The sequence below is a fragment of the Oncorhynchus clarkii genome, chromosome 8 (genome assembly GCF_045791955.1).
Source record: "Oncorhynchus clarkii lewisi isolate Uvic-CL-2024 chromosome 8, UVic_Ocla_1.0, whole genome shotgun sequence".
In the NCBI taxonomy this organism is placed as follows: domain Eukaryota; kingdom Metazoa; phylum Chordata; class Actinopteri; order Salmoniformes; family Salmonidae; genus Oncorhynchus; species Oncorhynchus clarkii.
In genome coordinates this window covers 27,259,414-27,284,418 of record NC_092154.1, presented here as the reverse complement: position 1 = coordinate 27,284,418, position 25,005 = coordinate 27,259,414, and the positions used below count along the sequence as shown (strand labels likewise).

The 25,005-nt window shown below is 43.6% G+C and overlaps 2 protein-coding genes across 2 annotated transcripts in view; one reads left to right on the top strand and one right to left on the bottom strand.

Moving 5' to 3' along the window:
- Positions 1 to 4,552: 4,552 nt before the first annotated feature.
- On the top strand, positions 4,553 to 7,582 carry LOC139415616 (inactive serine protease 35-like). Its single transcript, XM_071163731.1, has 2 exons — positions 4,553 to 4,757; positions 5,427 to 7,582. Exon 2 carries the CDS (start codon positions 5,446 to 5,448, stop codon positions 7,015 to 7,017), a length of 1,572 nt encoding a protein of 523 aa, XP_071019832.1. The 5' UTR covers positions 4,553 to 4,757; positions 5,427 to 5,445; the 3' UTR covers positions 7,018 to 7,582.
- A 933-nt stretch (positions 7,583 to 8,515) lies between these two features.
- Positions 8,516 to 25,005, bottom strand: part of LOC139415213 (clathrin coat assembly protein AP180-like) — a 39,221-nt gene continuing 22,731 nt past the window's right edge. The window contains exons 8-24 of the mRNA XM_071163117.1: positions 24,875 to 24,981; positions 24,666 to 24,707; positions 24,047 to 24,108; positions 22,589 to 22,594; positions 22,417 to 22,429; positions 22,227 to 22,321; positions 21,989 to 22,065; positions 21,837 to 21,851; positions 21,287 to 21,457; positions 18,623 to 18,721; positions 16,395 to 16,460; positions 12,329 to 12,448; positions 11,009 to 11,033; positions 10,751 to 10,823; positions 9,625 to 9,705; positions 9,428 to 9,541; positions 8,516 to 9,311 (exon numbers count right to left, since the gene is read on the bottom strand). Of these exons, the coding sequence (XP_071019218.1) occupies positions 9,452 to 9,541; positions 9,625 to 9,705; positions 10,751 to 10,823; positions 11,009 to 11,033; positions 12,329 to 12,448; positions 16,395 to 16,460; positions 18,623 to 18,721; positions 21,287 to 21,457; positions 21,837 to 21,851; positions 21,989 to 22,065; positions 22,227 to 22,321; positions 22,417 to 22,429; positions 22,589 to 22,594; positions 24,047 to 24,108; positions 24,666 to 24,707; positions 24,875 to 24,981 (1,142 nt within the window). The 3' untranslated portion in view covers positions 8,516 to 9,311; positions 9,428 to 9,451. The remainder of the gene's footprint in view (positions 9,312 to 9,427; positions 9,542 to 9,624; positions 9,706 to 10,750; positions 10,824 to 11,008; positions 11,034 to 12,328; positions 12,449 to 16,394; positions 16,461 to 18,622; positions 18,722 to 21,286; positions 21,458 to 21,836; positions 21,852 to 21,988; positions 22,066 to 22,226; positions 22,322 to 22,416; positions 22,430 to 22,588; positions 22,595 to 24,046; positions 24,109 to 24,665; positions 24,708 to 24,874; positions 24,982 to 25,005) is intronic.

The window sequence follows — 25,005 nt, the reverse complement described above, 5'->3', positions numbered from 1 at the left end:
ATACAGTAGAACAAAACAAAACAAAAAGTCTATATACAGTGAGTGCAAATGAGGTAAGATAAGAGAGTTAAGGCAATAAGTAGGCCATGGTGGCAAAGTAATTACAATATAGCAATTAAACACTGGAATGGTAGATGTGCAGAAGATGAATGTGCAAGTAGAGATACTGGGGTGCAAAGGAGCAAGATAAATAAATAAATACAGTATGGGAATGAGGTAGGTAGATAGATGGGCTGTTTACAGATGGGCTATGTACAGGTGCAGTGATCTGTGAGCTGCTCTGACAGCTGGTGTTTAAAGCTAGTGAGGGAGATCTGAGTCTCCAGCTTCAGAGATTTTTTGCAGTTCGTTCCAGTCATTGGCAGCAGAAAACTGGAAGGAAAGACGACCAAAGGAGGAATTGGCTTTGGGGGTGACCAGTGAGATATACCTGCTGGAGTGCGTGCTACGAGTGGGTGCTGCTATGGTGACCAGTGAGCTGAGATAAGGCGGGGCTTTACCTAGCAGAGACTTGTAGATAACCTATAGCCAGTGGGTTTGGCAACGAGTATGAAGCAAGGGCCAACCAACGAGAGCGTACAGGTCGCAATGGTGGGTAGTGTATGGGGCTTTGGTGACAAAACGGATGGCACTGTGATAGACTGCATCCAGTTTGTTGAGTAGAGCGTTGGAGGCTATTTTATAGATGACATCACCGAAGTTGAGGATCGGTAGGATGGTCAGTTTTACAAGGGTATGTTTGGCAGCATGAGTGAAGTATGCTTTGTTGCGATATAGGCTACATATGTTCACGTGGGCCATTTCTAGCACTTTTCTTGGATGATTGATTGTTTTTATTGCTTTTACTGGGAAGCATATCAGAAGTAGACATGACAATGTTATTTCTGTTTGAGCTGATAGTGCAGGGTGAACTTCTAAGGCACACCGCCTTAGTGCTAACAGTAGAACTCTGGTTCACAGGCACATGATTACTGTATAAAATAGCTGTAGGATCGAAAGAGGCTTTCAGGGGAGTTAGAGGGACATACGTTAGGTTACTTACGTTCATTCAAACCTCTACACAAAACTCTCACTCAGAAATCCCCCATTTTCTTATTCCCTGAAGAATTCTTCTGTATGTTATTCTCCTTACACCATTTGTTATCTTCACTGTCAAAATGGAGGCACTTTGCTTAATTGCCCCAATTAGAATGTTTCATTTCCTTTAAACAAACTAACCAATAACATTTACTCACATCCATGGGCCAGGATGCAATCAACATCAACTTCTGTACAGCAGGAATGACTTACAGATGTTTGGGACCATCTCAGAGATAGGCTCAGTTACAGTTGAAGTCGGACATTTACATACACCTTAGCCAAATACATTTAAACTCAGTTTTTCACAATTCCTGACATTTAATCCAAGTTAAAATCCCCTGCCTTAGGTCAGTTAGGATCGCCACTTTATTTTAAGAATGTGACATTTCAGAATAATAGTAGAGCGAATTATTTACTTCAGCTTTTATTTCTTTCATCACATTCCCAGTGGGTCAGAAGTTTACATACACTCAATTAGTATTTGGTAGCATTGCCTTTAAACGGTTTAACTTGGGTCAAACGTTTCGGGTAGCCTTCCACAAGCTTCCCATAATAAGTTGGGTGAATTTTGGCCCATTCCTCCTGACAGAGCTGGTGTAACTCAGTCGGGTTTGTAGGCCTCCTTGCTCGCACACGCTTTTTCAGTTCTGCCCACATATTTTCTATAGGATTGAGGTCAGGGCTTTGTGATGGCCACTCCAATACCTTGAATTTGTTGTCCTTAAGCCATTTTGGCACAACTTTGGAAGTATGCTTGGTGTCATTGTCCAATTGGAAGACCCATTTGCGACCAAGTTTTAACTTCCTGACTGATGTCTTGAAATGTTGCTTCAATATATCCACATTATTTTCCTTCCTCATGACCCCATCTATTTTGTGAAGTGCAGCAAAGCACCCCCACAACATGTTGCTGCCACCCCCGTGCTTCACGGTTGGGATGGTGTTCTTCGGTTTGCAAGCATTCCCTTTTTCCTCCAAACATAACAATGTTCATTATGGCATTGGTTACAGCATTGGACATTTAGATTAACAGTATACAGTTCACCTCTAAAACATTTGATCGGGTCCTATGGAAATAATATGGGAGTGTGACTGTGTGTATGTGGGCGTTCATGTGTGCGTGCTTGGTGCATGTGGAGCCCACACACTCGGTGCTCCACCTCTAGAATGGTCTTCAACTGACTAGGTATTCCCTTTGTGCTTCCCTTTCCCTTCTGTGAAGTTCAGTCAAGGGAAAAGTCTTGAACATATATATTTGCACATTATTGTTTCAAACCCACACTGGAGTGATTATCATCTCTGTAATCAGAGACAATCTGGCACATCTCACTGGGGAGGGATGAAATAGAAGGGAAATGGAACGGACACGCATGTACACACAATGTGTTCTCTCTACTCTGCTGTACATCATTGTTTGCTCTCACTATCAGTATGGCATTTATCGTTAAGGAGTTATGGTCCAGTACGGCATCCCGGGAAAATAAATAGTGGGGGTGATCCGTACCGGTTAAACATCACAATAGTTCAAACAAAAGGTGAAGAAAACTGTAGGCTATTTCACCATTATATGTCATTACTGCATGTCAGAGTCATGAACCATTTGCGAAAGGACTTGAAATTTGATAGCCTACGTGCCAATATGCTATGTTTTCCCGATGAGAACACTGATATTTTGCCAAGGTAGAGATGCGAGGCCAACACTGAGACTCATGCGGACAGCAGTGGACGCATAAATTCGGGCCTCACATTAGCCTTAATGTCGTGACACTTTTTGGTGTTTTGTGTAAAAGATGTCTCTTTCCATTCACCACTGTTTGAGGGCTGGAAACACAGTAAGTTGTGAGTAGATGAACATGTGCGGGTAGCCTAGTAAAGGAGCCCTTTGAAATTATTGTTTGACATTCAGATAAAAATATGACTGGTTGTGATTACACCACAATAAAAGATCATCCATTTTAAAAGTTAAATGACAAATCTTTACAACGAGCCCCACAGAGATCATGTGTGCAAGCGCTTGCACACATAGGAGGTCCCGTACTGGTAAAAAATTAAATCACCTTTCACCCCTGGGTAACAAACCATTTCCATCCTGTCATGATGATGAATAACAGCGATCACCTTTGGCCCTTTCATTGACCTCTGTTCTCATCAACCAATGGCAGAAATCTACCAGGCAGCCCATAGCTGAACTATAACCTCTAATAGCTCCACCCATAAAGGGGATATGTGTGTGTGTGTATGTGTGTGTGTGTGTGGAGGCCAGGGGGAGGAGTTATGTTTTCCATGTCTTTGATTCCGTTCCATTTATTCCATTCCAGCCATTACAATGAGCCCACCCTCCTTTAACTCCTACAACTAGCATCCATTGTTGTCTGTGTGTTTAGGCCAAGACATGGGGTAAGTGCTACACAGAAGGGACAAGGCAAACAGTTTTTTTATACCCTGAAAAGCCTTATAATGCCATGCTTTGTTCAGGTTTGTTGCACTGGCTCTATGGGACCCCTAGAGAAATGTCACCCTGCTCCTCTGCACACTCCACTGGCTTCCAGTCTAAGCTCGCATCCATTGCAAGACCATGTTGCTTGCCTACAGAGCAGCAAGAGAAACTGCCCCTCCCTACCCTCAGGCTATGCTCAAACCCTACACCCCAACCTGAGTACTCTGTTCTGCCACCTCTGGTCTCTTGGCCCTCCACCCTTACCGTAGGGCAGCTCCTGCTCAGCCAGGTCCAAGCTCTTCTCTGTGCTGGCACCCCAATGGTGGAATCAGCTTCCCCCTGAAGCAAGGACAGCAGAGTCCTGAAACCCTACCTCTTCAAAGAGCATCTTAAATATCCCCCCCCCCCCCCCCCCCCACACACACACTTTATTTAGAAAAAGTTCACTTACCATGCTTGTAATATATGGTTTTCCCACCTAGTGTTCTTAAGATGAACGCACTAACTGTAAGTCGTTCTGGATAAGAGTGTCTGCTAAATGACTAGAATGAGAAGTGGATATCGTTTCTCTCTCTCTCTCTGTGTGTGTGCGTGTGCGTGTGCGTGTGCGTGCGTGTGTGTGTGTGTGTGTGTGTGTGTGTGTGTGTGTGTGTGTGTGTGTGTGTGTGTGTGTGTGTGTGTGTGTAGTTATTTTGTCATAAAACAAATCAAAGCTGCTGGTCAGGTTGATGTCTGATATGGTTAATTATAATGTATCCTCAAAGTTATTCAGTCAGCAACAAGGCAACAAGGCAGGATATTTAGCTTAATTCAAAGCAACTCGACTAGATGTGTGAGGTGGGGAATGAAAATACGTTTATGGGAGCTGAAAACAACACGTTTTATATGATTTTCCTACTTTTGAACAAAAATTCCACAGTTCACGGGCTCAATAACTGAATTAAACTTCAGTCCTCCTTCTCATCGCTTTCCTCATCACCAGGGAGTACCTCCCCCGCTCTCATCTTGTAACATGAACGAGCGGCACCTTTTTCCATCAAATGTTTTCTTCGTCATGGGCAAATCTCAGTGCAGTGAAGATCTCGCTCACGGCTTTTCGTTGCGTTCCGGTTGTTTGATGCGCGGGCGATGATGGGACGCGGTCTTTCACGCACTGACTGGTACCCGACTGGATAAAACACCTTTTTTTTAAAGAGGAAATTTGCTGACTTCTCCAACTTTTATTTTCTAAAGCTTGCAGGTATGATTGTTTTGTTAACTCTAGAAGCAACTACCATTTCAATACATTCACGTGACAGACGGGAACGTATAGACGCATCAAGCATTACTAATCAGTGATTATCAAATCCAATTTCCACTCTTACAGTTGCATCATTTACTTTGCTTTGTGTGATTAGGCTACTATGACCAATGTGAGAAAGTCTCAGGGTTTTATCACCATCACCATTACACTAATATGCTAAGTGAGTCTGATATATCCAGTAATTCCTCTAATCATAATTCGTTGACGTATTAAACAAATCATATTCCTGGTCACTTTCATAGCCCAGATGGAGATTTTTTATCAAGCATTTGAATTTGTGCTGCATTCAAACAAATTATTTATTTGAATTTAAGCTTGGTATGATCATATATTCCTTGTGTAGAGAATAGTTGTAAAACATCAGAGGAATTTAGGCTATTGTTGGAGCCAATTAAATGTAACAATTTCCCACCCTGTGCCACCAACGAAATGGACTTCACCACCAACGCTATCTGCCGGTGACAACGCTTTTGCAGAGAATACTTCGATAACACTCAAGCAGATGGTGATGACTGTAGGGGATTGAGCGCCCTCTGCTGGCCTTATTTTATACACCAGTCACCTGTTTATTTTTGCGCAATCTTCCTTCCTCTCTCTGTCTTTTAGGCCCTGGTGGAGCAGTGCGATGACTCCCATTCCCCTGTGTCTGCTGCTGCTCTGTGCCCTGCCCCTGTGTCTTCTTGCCTGGGGGGGCCACGGTGATGGTGTTGATGAAGAGTATGGCTGGTCCATGCAGAGGGTCCCGTTAATTCTAGACAGGCACACAGTGCATCTGCGGAGCCCCACGTTTGGTGGGAAGGTTGAGGGGGCAGGTGAGGATGAGGAGGGGGGGTGTGGGATAAAGTGTCAGAGTGCCCTCCCCCCTCCCGACTGGGCCACACTGGAGAGCATGCTGGGATACGAGACGGTGTACGAGAACGGCACGCGCACACACAGCAACGTCACGCTGCAGGGCCTGAATGACACAACCTCACACACTCCCTTACACACCCCCTCACACACTCGCAGGAAACGTCAGGTGTATGGCGAGGACGGACGCTTTGTCATATCGGACAGCCACTTCACCACCAGCTACCCGTTCTCCACGGCGGTCCGCCTATCCACGGGCTGCTCCGGGGTCCAAGTGTCTGAAAAACACATACTGACGGCAGCCCACTGCGTCCACGATGGGAAGGACTACCTGCAGGGGGTCCGCAGGCTGAAAGTGGGGGTCCTACAGGTCAAATCTAAACGAGGTAGGAGGGGTGGGAGGAGGAGAGGGGGGAGGAGAGGAGGAGGAGAGGGGCAAGGAGAGGAAGTGGTAGGAGAAGAGGAGAAAGGGAATGGGATAGATGGAGAAGAACCGAGACAGGAGCAGAGACGGAGAGGAGGGAGGAGAGGAGGAGGAGAGGGGCAAGGAGAGGAAGTGGTAGGAGAAGAGGAGAAAGGGAATGTGATAGATAGAGAAGAACCGAGACAGGAGCAGAGACGGAGAGGAGGGAGAAGGAGGAAGGGAGAAAGGGAGAAACAGAACAGGGTTGATGAGACTGGAGCAGAGGGAGGTGAAGGAGGGAACATGAAGAAGGAGAGGGGACAAGGAGGGGGTAGGGAGAGAAAGAAAGGTAGCAGAAGCAGCCGTGTACAACGCAGCACCGAACCCAAAACTCAGCCCTCCTTCCACTGGACACGCGTAAAACAAACCCACATCCCCAAAGGTTGGATACACACAGGAGATAGAACCAACGCCATATCCCACAACTACGATTACGCCCTACTGGAGCTCAAACAGGCAATTAAACAGAAGCACATGAAACTGGGTGTAGTGGCCGCTACAAAGCCCCTCCCCTTGGGTCGCATCCACTTCTCAGGGTTCGACAACGAGCCAGAGGGAGGACAAAAGGATGGAGGGGGGGAAAAGGTGGTCTATCGCTTCTGTTCAGTGACGGAGGAGTCAGACGACCTGTTGTATCAGCATTGTGATGCCCAGCAGGGGGCGTCAGGCGCTGGTGTATACATCCGCCTCAGACAGGAAGTGGTGGGGTCCAATAAGGGGAAGTGGCAGCGGAAGGTTATCGGGGTGTTCTCAGGGCACCGCCGGGTGGACGGGGACGGGGGTGAACAGAGGGACTATAATGTGGCGGTGAGGATCACTCCGCCTAAATACGCTCAGATCTGCCACTGGATCCATGGGGATCCCAGCATGTGTAGGGAGGCCTGAGACACCTGGGATATGACCGACTGATCAGAGTAAGAAAAAAATAAGATATGCATTCATGTATCTCCTTTCACTGAGACCTCAAAGCGCTGAGGTGGTGGTGGACAAACTAACCAATGGCCAGCACAGAATGATCAGATGGAATAGAACTTTGGAATATGGGATGATTTTCTTGCTTTGGTCAATCAAACAGATCCCTATCCAGACTGAGGTCTCAAAATTCTAGGGTGCGATAAAAACAGGTTTCTTTGTCACATGTGCTTTTTGTTTCCAAGAAATACCCATCGTGCACATAATATGGGTGCTAAGATGAGTTCCGTTGGTGATGATTTTTCTTGGGTAAATCTTTGTTTTTAGTGTCTACATGATTCAGTTATCTAGCCAATGCTCTTTTTGTTATCAGAATAGTTTTTTCCAGGGTCTATATTTTGAGTGTAAATGTGTATTTTGTTGAGTATTTCCAGAACATATATTTTGCTTGGAAAAAAATTGGATCAACAGTGATGTAAAAAAAAAAGCAAAAATAAAACGTCTTTATATTAAAACCTACCATTGAATACCCCAAAAACTTGTGATGGACTGAACATGTTCAAGCATGAATGACAACAGTGGAGACATAAGTGATGAGGCCTGAAGTCTTTCCACCAGTGTATTTGTATTTTATTGCATCTCAAGGGACTCACATGCAAGTGGGGGAGAGGAGAGGAGTGATGCCATCCAAGAACCAAACACTGCCTTCAACCAAATATATAGCAAATATTGTTATCCACATTTTTTATTTTATGTTTTATTCCTCTTTTTCTTTCTCAATACTTTTTTTCCCACAACAGATTAAGATAGTCACTTTGGAAGAAAAACAACACATGGAACATCCAGTGTATATCTGAGCGGTTTACAGCTAACGAGTTCCCAACACCTCTGGAGTGTTGCTACGGGAGACAATACAACTCTACTGATCACTGCTCCACAATGACCTTAGGTCAGGGTTGTCAAAATTATTCCATGAAGTGCCTAGTGTCTGCTGTTTTTTTTGGTTTGTCCTTTCAAGTAAGCCCTAGACAACCACGTGTGGGGAGTTCCCTACTCATTAGTGACCTTAAATTCATCAATTAAGTATAAAGTAGGAGCGAAAGCCTGCAGACACTCGGTCCTCCGTGGAATGAGTTTGCCACCTAAGCCTTAGGTTGACATGGGCTGTGTCCCAACAATATTTACAAACCTCCTTTCCTTGTCTCCTTCATTTCATGACCACTGGTTGGTTTTCACCAATTGCCTTTCACCTATCAATTCAATTCAGATAATTGGCCGTTAAGTAAAGGAGACAAGTAAATGAGGATTTTTTAAAGTATGTGGATGCAGCCTAGATCAACTTCACTTGACATGGTCAAATGCAGTAACACTCCACACCAGCAGGGAGAGCCACAGTAAACACTGGGGGCTGAGTTTGCATTCAGTGCTGCCTCCAAATACAGATGAGAGATATTTTTCGAAACTGCTTGAATTTTTTAAAACCCTAGAATTCATAGACATAACTAAAATATATGATACATTTTCTCTCAAAATAAAGATTAAAGAAATATATGTATAATCTATACTTAAAAATATTCTAAAATGCATATGTCAATTTGAACATGGTCCACAAATGTTGCATGTAACACACAATCAAAAAAATAGACAAAATAAAAACAAAACATTTTGTCGTATGATTTGTCATCTCGTAAACCCAGATTTGTGGTGACAGTTGTACATATTTCAATATTACTGCATCTGTTCTCAAAGAGGCTGGGTGGCTCAATTAATGGAGAGGAGTACAACTAAGTGTTGAATGATGTTACAAAGACAGCAATATACAGAATTTGATTGGATAGCGAGGGACAGGATAGGGCAGGGATTGGCCAGTGAGGTTTACACACACCGAACACAGTCCACGGTTAACAACACAATCCTCGTCTGGGAAACGCGCAAGAAAATCAACACAGATCCACCATTCCAAGTCAGCTGACACGTGGGAGTTCCAGAACAAATCTAAATACACTATCATTTTTTATGGTACATTTTTTTCTTAGTTTAGGTAAAGGATAACATTGAAGTACACACACACTCATACACAGTTTAGTTTTCTGTGTCTATGATTCACATCCACAGCTTTTGTTACAACAGCAGACAGAGGTTACGGGGAAGTCAGAGGACAGGGGTCGTAGTGCTGATGGTTGATTGGCTGAAGGGGCTGGGGCGTGACAGGAGGGAGACGGGGGTGCACACATCCACATCCACAGCTCCAGACATAACAACAACCTCTGGAGAGAAGAGACAGAGGCAGAGGGATGGATGATTACCACAATATTATTATGTAACTGGCTCTTTTCAATGCATTGTGTGCATGTCGTTTGGTGCCACTGTGAGAGAACCCTACCTCAGAGGGATGGGTTAGAGGGGTTTACATGAAGTCCTTGATGTTGAGGTCATCCAGGGCATTCTTGGGGGGCGGAGGCCTCCTCGGGCTCCCGGCCATCCCTGGAGATCCCATCTGTCACAGGGAACAGTGTTTCATGAAATAGGTGTGTCTTTGTGTGTGTGTGTATGTCTGTGTGTACTCTGTGTGTGTCTTACCGGTGCTCCTGGGGCTGCAGGGGCTCCAAAGCCTGGCCTAACCATGGGCATCATGGGAGCTCCAGCGCCGGCCGCCCCGCCCTGAGAGAGAGGAAACAGTCAGACCCTATGGCAGAAATTTTAGTGATGCGTACATGGGCCACCTAAAGGGGTCATTGGCCATCTTAGGTGCTCCTAATGGTCCTAGGTTGAGGGTGGGGTGGTCTTACCATGCTGAATCCTTGGTAAGACCCCATAAAAGAAGGGGATCCCATTGGAACGTTCTAGGGGTGTGGAGTGGGGGAGAGGAGGTGGGAAATTACCACACTACTTACAACACAGGCACAGTAAAGACAACACTGCAACAACAAACACACAGACATATCACTGACACGCACACATAGTAAACATAGACAAAGACATAAAAAAAAACATTTTAAGACGCACGCAGAGAGAGAACAGCAAAGCACATAAAAACACTCTAACCTCTTAAATCAGGTTCAGGTGATTTGCTCAGAAGCATTTGAAGACCACAGGGTCAATCATAAGAATACATGGATCAGGCAAGCCAGTTTAAATCAGCGACTGGTTATCTGATATTCATGTCAGTGGTGAGGCTTTGGCTGAAATGAACAGCTGAAGCCATAGGTTAATACAGTAACTACAGACCCTATAGCAAAAGCTTTCTTGACTAATGGTTAGTGCAGCAATTAAATTATGAAGATAAAGCGATCTAAATTTGTATTGTGTTTCGTTTGGACACTGGGGAGAGGAGCTGTTGCTCAAAAAATGGGGATTGAAATAAGGAAATATGCAGATGAACGGGGCATTTTGGGGTCAGGTGGCTTGTTTGAGGTCAGAACTTTAAGGGAAGAAAGGGAGGGGAGTGGTTTCACAAGCAGCTCCTTGGTTTGGGACAAACCTCAGCCCGCTCAGAGCTCTCCAGTATTCCCAGTCCAACCCCTTAGTTTTCCCACAAAATGTTCACCCCTTTAAACCAAACACCAAATTCCAAATGTCCATATTCCAAATGTGATTGGACCACCCTGGAGAGTCAGAGAGGAGAGGTGCGTGTGATTGGCTCCATGCCATGCCTGTCACTGCCATGTGGCTGCACTCCATGCTATATGACAAAGACCAGATTTACCATGGGAGCGCCCCAACTTGGAGGAGCTACCTGAGGAGTTGACCAGCCTCCACTTCCCATCGTGTTCTCCCCCCTGCGGAAGAGATGTCAATCAGTCAGTAAGCAAATAGAAAGAGAGGAAGAAAAGACAGAGGCCCCCAACCTCTTAAAATGTAAAGCTCATTGAGCGCTTGGAAAATGCCATGTGAATGTAATCCATGACATTAAGTTACATGTCGAAACACAAAGTGACACATCCTCAAAACAGGAAAAACGTACGTTTTTTGGCTCCCCATTCCCAGATCTGAAAGAGAGAAAATAAGACATTTCCCAGTCAGACAAAATAATGTACATTTAATATCTTATAACAGTTGCGAGTGCTATGTAACATTATTGTACCTCTACTGTAATTACACTGTATCTGGCTATGTGACATTATTGTACCTCTACTGTAATTACACTGTATCTGGCTATGTAACATTATTGTACCTCTACTGTAATTACACTGTATCTGGCTATGTAACATTATTGTACCTCTACTGTAATTACACTGTATCTGGCTATGTAACATTATTGTACCTCTACTGTAATTACACTGTATCTGGCTATGTAACATTATTGTACCTCTACTGTAATTACACTGTATCTGGCTATGTAACATTATTGTAATTACACTGTATCTGGCTATGTAACATTATTGTACCTCTACTGTATCTGGCTATGTAACATTATTGTACCTCTACTGTATCTGGCTATGTAACATTATTGTACCTCTACTGTATCTGGCTATGTAACATTATTGTACCTCTACTGTATCTGGCTATGTAACATTATTGTACCTCTACTGTATCTGGCTATGTAACTACCATGTACACTCAGTAGCCGTTCATGTAAAAGGTTTGCTCCTACAGACAGTGAGTCACGTGCCCATGGCTAGCCATATAAAGTAGGCAGACAGGTATCGAAGCATTCGGTTCCTGTTCGATTGAACGTTAGATTGGGCAAAACAAGTGACCTAAGCGTCTTTGAGCTTGCTATGATCGTCGGTGCAAGCTAACAGGTGGGTTACAAACAGGCAAATAATAGTGCAGTACAACTGAGGTGTGCAGAACGGCATCTTAGAACGCACAACCCGTCGGTCCTTGTCACGGATGGGCTATTGCTGTAGACGGCCACACAGGGTTCCACTCCGATCAGATAAAAACAAAGCGGCTCCAGTGAGCACACGATCACCAACACTGGACAATTGAGGAGTGGACCACTGCCTGGTTCGAGGAATCCCGGTTCGTGTTGTGCCATGCTGATGGCAGAGTCAGGATTTGGCATTAGCAGCACGAGTCCATGGCCCCATCCTGCCTGGTGTCAACGGTGCCCCAAATAATTCAGGCTGTTCTAGAGGCAAAGTACTGGTCTGACCCAGTACTAGATGGGTGTACCTAATAAATGGTCCACTGAGTGTAAGTAACGTTACAATAAGGTGAGATTGGTTATAGGAACATGTCTATGCATAGATGGACAGCACCATGATGCTGAAATTATTCAGGCCAAATTGACAATCCCTGTCCTGTGTCTGCTCAGAGACTTTGTTCAGAGACTTACTGCTAGCCATGCTAGCCATGGTGGCGTCTAGGTCCCCTCCCATATGTTTAACTGGAGATGAGGCGGCCCCAGTCTGGGGCGTCATGGCAGGCATCAACACATCCCCTAGACCATCAAACGCTACAGGAGACACATGGGGGGGGAAGAGAGAGAGAGAGAGAGAGAGAGAGAGAGAGGTGAGAAACAGCCACAATAATCCTCTCTGATCATAACAGAGGGGTCCTCCTTACGAGTGGGATTACCATGACAACCCATCGAGAGGGTCTCCATGACAACAGTGATCAGAGAGGAGCACAACATTGGAATGTTAACAAGAGGCAAGTTCTCATACTGATACTCAGTATGACTGAGGGCTTATACTGTGCCTCAACACACACACACACACACACACACACACAGTTTAAGTGATACTCTCCATGTAATATAAATCAACAGCATAAATATGCTGTCTACTCAACTCTACTAAATAGTATTACTATCCTATTAGCTAGCTTGTTTGAGATGGGGCATCATCCGTTGTATCTTGGTGACAGTAAGGATGCAGCCACCACTCTAGAGGGAGGAAACAGTGCCAAGCTAAATGGGCATTGTGATGTGAGCATCTCACACACCCTGTTTATCAGGCATCTGTCAGAGCAGAGGGAAAATAACAGCAGCAGTCGCTCTCTTACTGCAATGCAGCAATGCACTGTGGGAAACAGCGCATCAATGAGCCAGAACACTCACCCAATCAGAGAGCAGGAAGCAAGCAATGAGCCAGCCCCAGAGCCAGATGGAGAGAGAGAGGAGCAATAGAGGGACGAGAGAGAAAGAGAGAAATAGAACGTGAGAGAGAACAAAGAGTGTGAGAGAGAGCGCGCAAGTGAGTGAGATAAAGTGCAGAGGGAAAGAGAGAGAACAGAGGGAGGGAGGGAAAGAGGGACAGGATGTAATGGTAAGAAGAAAGGGACAGAAGGACAGTAGTGGAGGGAAAAATAATGGAGTGAGTTAAGAGATGACAAATGTTGCGAGAGAAAGAGAGATGGAGGAGAGAGAGAGAGAGAGTTAAGGCTTAAGCAGTAGTACTTGCAGGTCGTCATTTACATAACATGCAGGGCAGTGACAGCCTTGATCATAAACCTGGTAAGCACAGGGAACGTTGCCACGGTAAAATGTGAAAAAGTCAACCAATGCACGCCTCAACAGAGAGAGACATCTATGGAAAGAATCTAGAATGAGAATGACCATACACAACAGCATGTGCATTGGCCATAAAACCAAGGTACGTTCACAAGATACATACACTCAGGATGTATTCATTCAGACAGACGTGTTCATACACAGTACCAGTCAAAAGTTTGGACACACCTACTCATTCAAGAGTTTCTTTATTTTTACTATTTTATACATTGTAGAATAATAGTGAAGACATCAAAACTATGAAATAACACATGGAATCAGGTAGTAACCAGCAAAAGTGTTAAACAAATCAAAATACATTTTATACTTGAAATTCTTCAAAGTAGCCACACTTTGCCTTGATGACAGCTTTGCGCACTCTTGATGACAGCTTTGTACACTCTTGATGACCGCTTTGCACACTCTTGATGACAGCTTTACACAGTCTTGGAATTCTCTCAACCAGCTTCATGAGGAATGCATTTTCAACGGTCTTGAAGGAGTTCCCACATATGCTGGCCACTTCTTGGCTGCTTTTCCTTCACTCTGTGGTCCAACTCAATTGGGTTGAGGTTGGGTGATTGTGGAGGCTAGGTCATCTGATGCAACACTCCATCACTCTCCCATCTTGGTCAAAATAGCCCTTACCTGCCCTCCAAGACACCGACAACACCCGATGTCACAGGAGGGCAAAAAATATAATTAAGGTCATTAACCACCGAAGCCACTGCCTGTTCACCCTGCTTCCATCCAGAAGGCGAGGTCAGTACAGGTGCATCAATGCTGGGACAGAGAGATTGAAAAACAGCTTCTATCTCAAGGCCATCAGATTGTTTAACAGCCATCACTAGCACAGAGAGGCGGATGCCTACCTACAGACTTGATATCATTGGCCACTTTAATAAATGGAACACTAGTCACTTTAATAATGCCACTTTAAGAATGTTTACGTATATTGCATTACTTATCTCATATGTACAGTTGAAGTCGTAAGTTTACATACACTTAGGTTGGAGTCATTAAAACCTGTTTCTTGTTTACAAACTATAGGTTTGGCAAGTCGGTTAGGACATCTACTTTGTGCATGACACAAGTAAATTTTTCCAACAATTGTTTACAGACAGATTATTTCACTTATAATTCACTGTATCACAATTCCAGTGGGTCAGAAGTGTACATACACTAAGTTGACTGTGCCTTTAAACAGCTTGGAAAATTCCAGGAATGGTGTCATGGCTTTAGAAGCTTCTGATAGGCTAATTGACATCATTTAAGTCAATTGGAAGTGTACTTGTGGATGTATTTCAAGGCCTACCTTCAAACTCAGTGCTTCTTTTGCTTGACATCATGGGAAAATCAAAATAAATCAGCCAAGACCTCAGAAAATAAATTGTAGACCTCCACAAGTCTGGTTCATCCTTGGGAGCAATTTCCAAATGCCTGAAGGTACCACGTTCATCTGTACAAACAACACAGCCTGGAGGTGTGTTTTGGGTTATTGTTCTGTTGAAAAACAAATGATAGTCCCACTTTGCGCAAACCACATGGGATGGCGTATCGCTGCAGAATGCTGTGGTAGCCATCCTAGTTAAGTGTGCCTTGAATTTTAAATAAATCACTGACAGTGTCACCAGCAAAGCACCCCCACACCACCTCCTCTGTGCTTCACGGTTTTAACCACACATGAGGAGATCATCCTTTCACATACTCTGCGTCTCACAAAGACACGGCGGTTAGAACCAAAAATCTCAAATTTGGCCTCACCAGACCAAAAGACAGATTTCCACCGGTCTAATGTCTGTTGCTCGTGACCCAAGCAAGTCTTTTCTTCTTATTGGTGTCCTTTAGTAGTGGTTTCTCTGCAGCAACTTGACCATGAAGGCCTGATTCATGCAGTCTCCTCTGAACAGTTGATGTTCATATCTGTGTTACTTGAACTCTGAAACATTTATTTGGGCTGCAATTTATGAGGCTGGTAACGCTAATGAACTTATTCTCCACAGCAGAGGTAACTCTGGGTCTTCCTTTCCTGTGGCGGTCCTCATGAGAGACAGTTTCATCATAGCGCTTGATGGTTTTGCGGCTGCACTTGAAGAAACTTTCAAAGTTCTTGACATTTTCTGTATTGACTGACCTTCAGGTCTTAAAGTAATGAAGGACTGTCATTTCTCTTTGCTTATTTCAGCTGTTCATGCCATAATATGGACTTGGTCTTTTACCAAATAGGGCTGTCTTCTGTATACCACCCCTACCTAATTACAACATAACTGATTGGCTCAAATGCATTAAGAAGGAAAGAAATTCCACAAATTAACTTTTAACAAGGCACACCTGTCAATTGAAATGCATCCCAGGTGGTTGAGAAAATGCAAAGAGTGTGCAAAGCTGTCATCAAGGCAAAGGGTGGCTACTTAAAGAATCTAAAATACATTTTGTTTTGTTTTACACTATTTTTGGTTACTACATGATTCCATGTGTGTGTGTGTGTGTGTGTGTGTGTGTGTGTGTGTGTGTGTGTGTGTGTGTGTGTGTGTGTGTGTGTATATATATATATATATAAATAATTATATATAATGACTATATTTATTATAATTATTATTCACAATTATTAATAATCAAATAACCTAATCTATATCTAATATACATTTAATTAAGATTATATTATATATCCAAAGTACCCAAAAAGGCCACTTGATGTCATCTGATAGAAATCCAAATAAACCTTGAAAGTAACCAAAGATCAAGTCGTTTACTGGTAAATTTAGAAAGTTTCCAGTAATACACCCTACCTTTGTAACCCTATATGTGGTGTATTTACTGTTATATGTCTTTAATACAATGGGAATGGGTCATGCCTGTTGTTTGTGTCATGCCTCGTGGGTGTGTCGTGCATCAGTAGGTACATTACCTGCCATCAGCTCAGCACCAGAGGCAGCTGCAGGTGCAGCAGGTTGGGTTTCTCCACCGGTGGAGTCTAATGGATCAAACCAAACCATACCAGGCCAAGGTGGGCCAAGCCATTAACAGTGCAGCATGAGGACAGAGAAGAGTTAAGAAGTCAGCCATCGGCTCCACACTAGGAATGCCAAACAGATAGAACAGCGTTATCATTGTCAGATAGGACAGTAGACATACACAGGTAAACACACGTACACAGCCAATAGTCTCAAACACACCAATAGAAACTCCTTTGATCCCAATATGCTGTGACAAGTCTACATCTACTAAGCAATACAATCTCAAAATTATGTAGAGGACGTTGAAAAGTCAGATCCAAAGTCCATCCTGAATACCGCAGCTAACAACTTAACTTCAGTAGCAACTTTATTGGTCACCAAAAACATACAGAGAAACGGAATGAGAAATGCTGATGAAGGTGAATGACATGATGAAAAGAATCAATCAAATAATCAGTTAAAGTTAGGGCTTTCCTGCTTCGAAAACATTTTTACAAAAGGCCACTCATTTGAAGATCGTCGATCAATAGCAAGGGGGATAGTTAGAGGTGGGGGGGGGGTGTACATTTACCCACCCCCAAACATGTCTATGATCGCCCCCTTGTCAGTTGGGGGGTCTGAGGAGAGGAAGGGGGCAGGGGAGGAGAATGCATCTGTTGTAAGGGGAGGGGTAGAGGAGGGTTAGAATTATGTGCAAATGTCACACTCACACAACCAAACAAACCCATACCAACTAAACAAACTCACACAAACAACAAAATACAATAAGTATCCTTGAATTACAATAATTCACAAATGTACATATAAAAAAACAGCACTCCAAACACATGCTGAGAAAGAAGGCAGATGGCGTGAGTTTGGGTACCTGCTCCAAACATGTCAACAGTGGGGGCAGGGTCTGCTTTGGTGAAGCTTGGATCTGGCATTGAATCAAACATAGCTACAGGACAAGTACACAACACACACACACACACACAATTTAAATGAGAACAGCAGACTACAAACAATGACTCATTAGATTAACAACTGTGATTGAAAGCCAATGCAGGAGCAGAGAGGCAGCTGGGGAGAATGCATCCAAGCTGAAAGGAAGCAGAGGAAGCGTGATGTGTGCAAGTTAGCCTCACAAAGAGAAAGGGACAATGCAGTTGACGGGTAAAATGCAGGAGACGATAGGACACAGATGCAGAGTAGAGGACAAGGACAAAAGAGAAGAAAATGTTAAATAAAAAGTACCACACACACACGTGTAAACATTTACCACTGAAGAGGTCTATCGATGGGGTGGTGGGGGGGATGGGTGCTGCGATGGTGATTGAGGGGGCAGGAGGGGGCGCCACTGAGTTAAAGCAGTTGTTCTCCATTGGCATCATGGCAAACAGGTCCAGCCCTGGGCCTACTGCATTTGAGCTGCTACCAGTGGGGGCAAAGGGGTCTTTGGGAGGAAAGAACCAGGGAGGGGATGACAAGGGGGATGGAGATATTACACAACCACCATAACACAGTGTGAAATAAACCTAGAGGTATGGCAAGAGCTGTATTCTGTGAAATAGGGAGGAGGAATAGGTGCATTCGGCTGAAATTCTGAAGATACAGGCTTAGTTAGGGAATTCACAGCTCCATATTCTTCATAAACATACAGTACATGTAAAACACTATGAAGTACCGTATGATCAAGAGAATCTGGAAAATAAGCATGTCTGATGAAAAATGATAAGAAAATAACACAATTTGTGAAAAGAGGGAAACATATTGGAGAAAGCAGTATTAGTAGTATTCACACTCTCTCATATTACTCTCTGAAATACCCATACTAGACCAGATTTACAGAGTGTAACCACAGAGCTTGCAGATGTATTTTGAGATTTACAGCGTGAAAGGAAACCCCAGGGGGTATCTAAGCATGGTGGTCAACCACTGTCCTAAAATCAACCTCAGCAACAATCTCCATAGTAACAGCAACAACAATGCCCAGAAACAAACAGCAGCACCACCTTTCTAGGGAAACTAGCTACACCCGCTCACAGCAATGGGATCAACTGTTGAAACACACTCTCCATACACAAAAACACATAAGCACGGATGCACCGAGCACTCAAATACAGCCAAACACACACACAGCCACAAAACTATACACACAGCCATTTACACCGACAGAGACACACGTCCTGCAACCCACCGGCTGCAGCGTCGGCAGCTGGGGTTGGCGTGGGGGCCGGAGCCCCGCCCTCGGCAGCGGCAGAGGCATCAGAGGCGGGAGCAGGGGTCGAAAACGCATCTGATACCCAACACACACACACACAGACGACAGAGAGAGAGGTACAGCGAGAGGCACGGAGAGAAAAGGACGGAGAAAAGAAACAAGCCAGACAATAAAGAGAGTAAGTCAGAAAAGGAAGAAGCCACCTAAAAGATGGTCTGTGCCTCTAAGCAGAGTTTAGAAATACTACTTTCACTTTGTTAGGTATTTAATTGACTTAATATACTGTAACTATATTAAATACTTGTAATGTAATGTCAGGCATAAGATATGTAATATACAGTGCCTTGCGAAAGTATTCGGCCCCCTTGAACTTTGCGACCTTTTGCCACATTTCAGGCTTCAAACATAAAGATATAAACTGTATTTTTTTGTGAAGAATCAACAACAAGTGGGACACAATCATGAAGTGGAACGACATTTATTGGATATTTCAAACTTTTTTAAAAAATCAAAAACTGAAAAATTGGGCGTGCAAAATTATTCAGCCCCTTTACTTTCAGTGCAGCAAACTCTCTCCAGAAGTTCAGTGAGGATCTCTGAATGATCCAATGTTGACCTAAATGACTAATGATGATAAATACAATCCACCTGTGTGTAATCAAGTCTCCGTATAAATGCACCTGCACTGTGATAGTCTCAGAGGTCCGTTAAAAGCGGAGAGAGCATCATGAAGAACAAGGAACACACCAGGCAGGTCCGAGATACTGTTGTGAAGAAGTTTAAAGCCGGATTTGGATACAAAAAGATTTCCCAAGCTTTAAACATCCCAAGGAGCACTGTGTAAGCGATAATATTGAAATGGAAGGAGTATCAGACCACTGCAAATCTACCAAGACCTGGTCGTCCCTCTAAACTTTCAGCTCATACAAGGAGAAGACTGATCAGAGATGCAGCCAAGAGGCCCATGATCACTCTGGATGAACTGCAGAGATCTACAGCTGAGGTGGGAGACTCTGTCCATAGGACAACAATCAGTCGTATATTGCACAAATCTGGCCTTTATGGAAGAGTGGCAAGAAGAAAGCCATTTCTTAAAGATATCCATAAAAAGTGTTGTTTAAAGTTTGCCACAAGCCACCTGGGAGACACACCAAACATGTGGAAGAAGGTGCTCTGGTCAGATGAAACCAAAATTGAACTTTTTGGCAACAATGCAAAACGTTATGTTTGGCGTAAAAGCAACACAGCTGAACACACCATCCCCACTGTCAAACATGGTGGTGGCAGCATCATGGTTTGGGCCTGCTTTTCTTCAGCAGGGACAGGGAAGATGGTTAAAATTGATGGGAAGATGGATGGAGCCAAATACATGACCATTCTGGAAGAAAACCTGATGGAGTCTGCAAAAGACCTGAGACTGGGACGAAGATTTGTCTTCCAACAAGACAATGATCCAAAACATAAAGCAAAATCTACAATGGAATGGTTCAAAAACATATCCAGGTGTTAGAATGGCCAAGTCAAAGTCCAGACCTGAATCCAATCGAGAATCTGTGGAAAGAACTGAAAACTGCTGTTCACAAATGCTCTCCATCCAACCTCACTGAGCTCGAGCTGCACTCGATGTGCAAAACTGATAGAGACGCAAAAGGTGGCGCTACAAAGTATTAACCTAAGGGGGCTGAATAATTTTGCACGCCCAATTTTTCAGTTTTTGAATTGTTAAAAAAGTTTGAAATATCCAATAAATGTCGTTCCACTTCATGATTGTGTCCCACTTGTTGTTGATTCTTCACAAAAAAATACAGTTTTATATCTTTATGTTTGAAGCCTGAAATGTGGCAAAAGGTCGCAAAGTTCAAGGGGGCCGAATACTTTCGCAAGGCACTGTACGTATTTTATTGCAGAGAGATATATTGCAGAGAGATACTATTCAACTGAGCCATCTTTTGATTACTGTAATAAATTCAGTTTAGATTAGTTACAAAACATTTACTTTGTGGCATGAATGATTGACCGGTGAAGGACAAATGAGAATACAGACTGGAGGCACAGCAAGGCCTATGGAAGGCTATGGAAGGCTATGGAAGGCGGGCTTTAGCTACAACTAAACTAGAAAGCGGTAACTAGGTCTGTTGCACTACATAACCGGACAAGCAGGCCACAGAATGGAACCAGAAGCAAAGCAATGTGTCTTTTAGGCGGCAATAAAGAACATGACTCTGTTTGATAGTTTGGCTTTTCTCTGAAGTTAAGAAAAAGCTGTCGGACTATCAAACAAAATGAAGCATGTGAAAATGTATGGGTAGCATGTCTGTGTGGGTCTACAAGTGTGAGCATGCTTGTCTCTGTGTGTAGATCTGTGTCATATAAGTCAGTTAGAATACAGCACAAGATGTTAAAAAATAAATGCATACCAGTATGTGTGTTGCTTGACATGTTCTTCCCAAATGGATGTGTTTGTTTTGGGGTATCTGGGTCACTGTGTGTATGTACATGCAGAGACTAAACATGTGCGTTAGTGTGTGTACATGCAGGTAGAGAACACTACATCTCCTGTGTGTGCATGTGGAGGGTTGGTTGGGGTTGAGCTGTCCAGCAGAGATTCTGTGGTTGGGAATCCTCCAGAAGCCCACTGACCTCCCAGCAGATCCATATTCGTCGCACCGGGGGGGTTGGTGGCGGCCGCACTAGGGGGAGGAGCCAGAGTGACTCCTGGCTCTGCGGCTACAGGGGTGGGCGTTACCCCCGCGGGAGAGGGAGCGGTGTCTACAGCGAGGGTGGGGTCAGGAAGCATGGACTCGCCCATTTCTGCAGGTACCCACGTGGTGTACCAACCAAACCCAAAACAAGGTACCAAAACAACCCCCAGAAATCATCCCCCAAAATACCCCATAGGAACCAAAGCAACCAGAAATGCCCCGTTAGAACCAAATCAAGGTATCAAATCAACCCAATTTCAAAGAAACAACCGAAAAACAAAATCAACCCCAGAATTAAAGCCCCGAAGGAACCAAACCAGGGGATGTGGGGGAGGGATAGAGAGCAGAGAGAAACAAAGAGAGAGAAATAGACTATTGAGACTAGAGCAACACTATGAAACACATTGGGAGATCTAGAGATGACACGCTCTGTTAATGTTAATACACTAGAGATGTTAAAGCCAGGGGCACTGTGGGATAACACTCACCTGATCCAAGGAGGTCTGTGGCAGCATCCCCGGAACAGCATGAGAGAAGGTGATGGAGGAAAACGCAATTATATTAATGTTCATTAGATAATTCAAACTTACTGGTAGTTCCATTAAGAATGAAACGATCAAGTTTTGATGTGGGACATTACCTCCCCAGGACATAGGGGCTGCTGAGGCTCCTGCTGACGGACCAGAGGAGGACAGAGGGTCCAGATCCAACAGAGAACTAGAGCGAGATAAAGGGATAGAGAGAGAATGGAAGGGGAAGGAAGAATGGACTCTTATTCACAGTTTTACCAAATAAATGGAACACATAGAATGCCAGAACTGAGGAAATCCCTGAGGTGACGAGGTAAACTGTGGTAGGCAGAGGAAGTAGTCACTCACTCAGTGGCTTCTTCGGGGGGCGGCACTAGGGTGGGCACGGCGGCTGCAGATTTGGCGGGGGTGGAGGTCGGGGACACGTTATTGGTGGGGGACCCCTGGAATAGAGAGGGAGAGCCTTTTTACTACCTATGTGTCGACATATAACCAGAAATAGAAAGGCAGGGAAAATAATTTGTAATCTTCAACTCACTTTTGTTGGAGACCTGAAAGAGAGACGGAATAGTTCATATTTAAATTTCATCGGTGCAAGATATCACCTTTCAGAGCTGAAGTCATCTACATTTAAATGACCTTTTAAACTTATTTTCATGACTTTACAATACCCTCATCTGTCAAACCCCCAAAGAATCGTTCATGCTCACCCTTCACTTTGATCCCCAATGATGAGCAGAAAGGAACAAAGAGAGAAGAAGGATTAAAGGAAAAGTTAACACAAAACTGTCTTCAGAACTGTGGTGTTGAGATAGGATTCAGCCTGGCAACAAGTGCTCATCCAATTTGTGGTGATTGTTATCCACCCATTCACAAACAAGCGAACCATCGTTAAATAGGAATTACATTTCTCAAAACACATAAATAATGTGCACATTTGAAAGATATGTTAATTCTACGTTGACTGAAATGATTGAACAATGTAAATGTTTGTTATCACGAAGACTAGTAATAGCACTCGGACGCTGAAATGACCAAATTAGCATTCTCAGATGGCAAATATCCTACTGTTATCTACATAAACATTAAGGCACAGTTTCTGTATTTTGTCATTGATATTCTGTGCCTAACACTGTCAGTTCAATAATTGATCTTTGATTGAAAAGGGATAGCCTGTATGGATAATGAGCATTATACACAGTCTAATATTATGAAGTGTTCTTACTACATGAAAACAAGTATAATTTGTTTCAATAATATTCCTCAGCATATAATTAACATATATTTAACATTTTGTGCGCGTTATTTCATAGTTTTAACAAATGTAATTCATATTTAACGATAGTTTTGCTTATTTATGAATGGGCTGGAAGGAGGAAAACCAGCCTGGCCTCAGAGCATTTCGTATGTTTCTGTAAGTAAATCCGAGACACTCCATTTAGTATGATAAGTTAAGTTTCATATTGTATGTATTAATTTGTGGCTGTCCATCACTAATTTCGTAAGATATGTAACCAATTACAATTAGTTTTTGATATATGTTCTGAATTTGCAAAATGTATGATATGTTCTAGCTAGGTGGCTAATGTTAGCTAGGCTAGGGGTTAAGGTTAAGTTTAGGAGTTAGGTTAAAGGGTTAAGGTTAGGGGAAGGGTTAGCTAAAAGGGTTAAGGTTAGGGTTGGGGAAGGGTTAGTTAACATGCTATGTAGTTGCAAAGCAGCTTAAAAGTTGTAAGTAGTTGAAAAGTTGCTAATTTGCTCAAATGCTAATGTTGTCCATCATGAGATTCAAACTTGTAGACTTTGGGCTGCTAAACTTGTAGACTTGGGCTGCTGTTCGCATTATACGCCTACCCATCCACCCTACTTTCATTTTTTCCTTAAGTAACCATTTGTCTTATGTAAACATACCAAACGTAATAAATCATACTGTCCCGGATTTACATTTACTATGTTACATCTAGTCTATGAGACCAGGCTGCATTCGATCAGGAACTGGCTCAAGTGGGCAGGGCTAAATAAGGTGAATAGAGCCCAAGTTATGAGTCTATCTAGTTTCTCACCCTCTCATTTCTCAATTCAGATTTTCTCTGTGTATAGACACCAAGAGAGCCATTTCCGCATTTTAGCTCTTTTTAAAATGGTGTGGTTAGAGAGGGTCCTCTTACCCCTTCTTCCCCTCCAAGCTGTTCATGTGTGTCTCCAGAGACTCCAGGATGCTACTGGGAGCCTGAGGGTCAGAGAAGAGAGAACCAATCAGAGACACAGAAACAACAGGTTTATGTGACTGACTTCCTTACTCATCTGCATGCCAACACTTCAAATAACACAGCACCCAATTCTATTTCTATGGCAGCACCACTCCAGACCCTTCATTTTGAATTCATCCCACTACCCCACTTTTCTATGAACTCAACGGCCTGTAGAATGAAGTGTTCAGGAATATTTTACTTAAACTCTTCAGTCGTTTGTGCACGGAAGCACACACACATGCAAATACACACACAGACATACACTGCAGTCAGAAGTGTCAGTCTGCAGAATTATCCCATGCCAAAACCCCATCCTCCCAAACAGGCACTCTGCCAAGCCACTCCATGTCTCTATGGTTACCGGGTCCTCGATAGGCTTAAAGGGACAGTCCTCATCGTCTGAGTCTATGAGATTCGTCACCACTCGAGGGTGCAGACACTGAGATCGCAGGAGGAAGATTAGGATGGATGTGTGTGTGTGTTACAACTATGCCATCATCCTTCCAGAGAGAAAGCACAAAGACCAGTGACTTACATAGTTGATGTCTGGAATGTCATTTTTTTCGACACCGACTGTCTGTGGAACAGAACACACACAAGAGACAACTTCACAATCATATCCGTGCATCATAACCTTACGTTCCAAATAGAGACAGACACTGTGTGTGAGCAATCCCGGTGTGAGTTTCACTTGGATATAAGTTAGTTAGAATACAGCCTAATCGGTTAGGAAGTTTCCTTTACCTCAGCGAGCTTCATGAACTCTCCGATCTTGGTGACCCTGGTCAGGAACCTCTTATAGATCTCCAAGGCCTCCTTGCAGTCGCTCTTCTTCATCTTAAAGTATTTCTCTACAGACATTTAACAGTTGTTAA

What these genes read in the sequence shown, in the direction of transcription:
- LOC139415616 (XM_071163731.1), top strand. Translation starts at nt 5,446, where the DNA reads ATGACTCCCATTCCCCTGTGTCTGCTGCTGCTCTGTGCCCTGCCCCTG.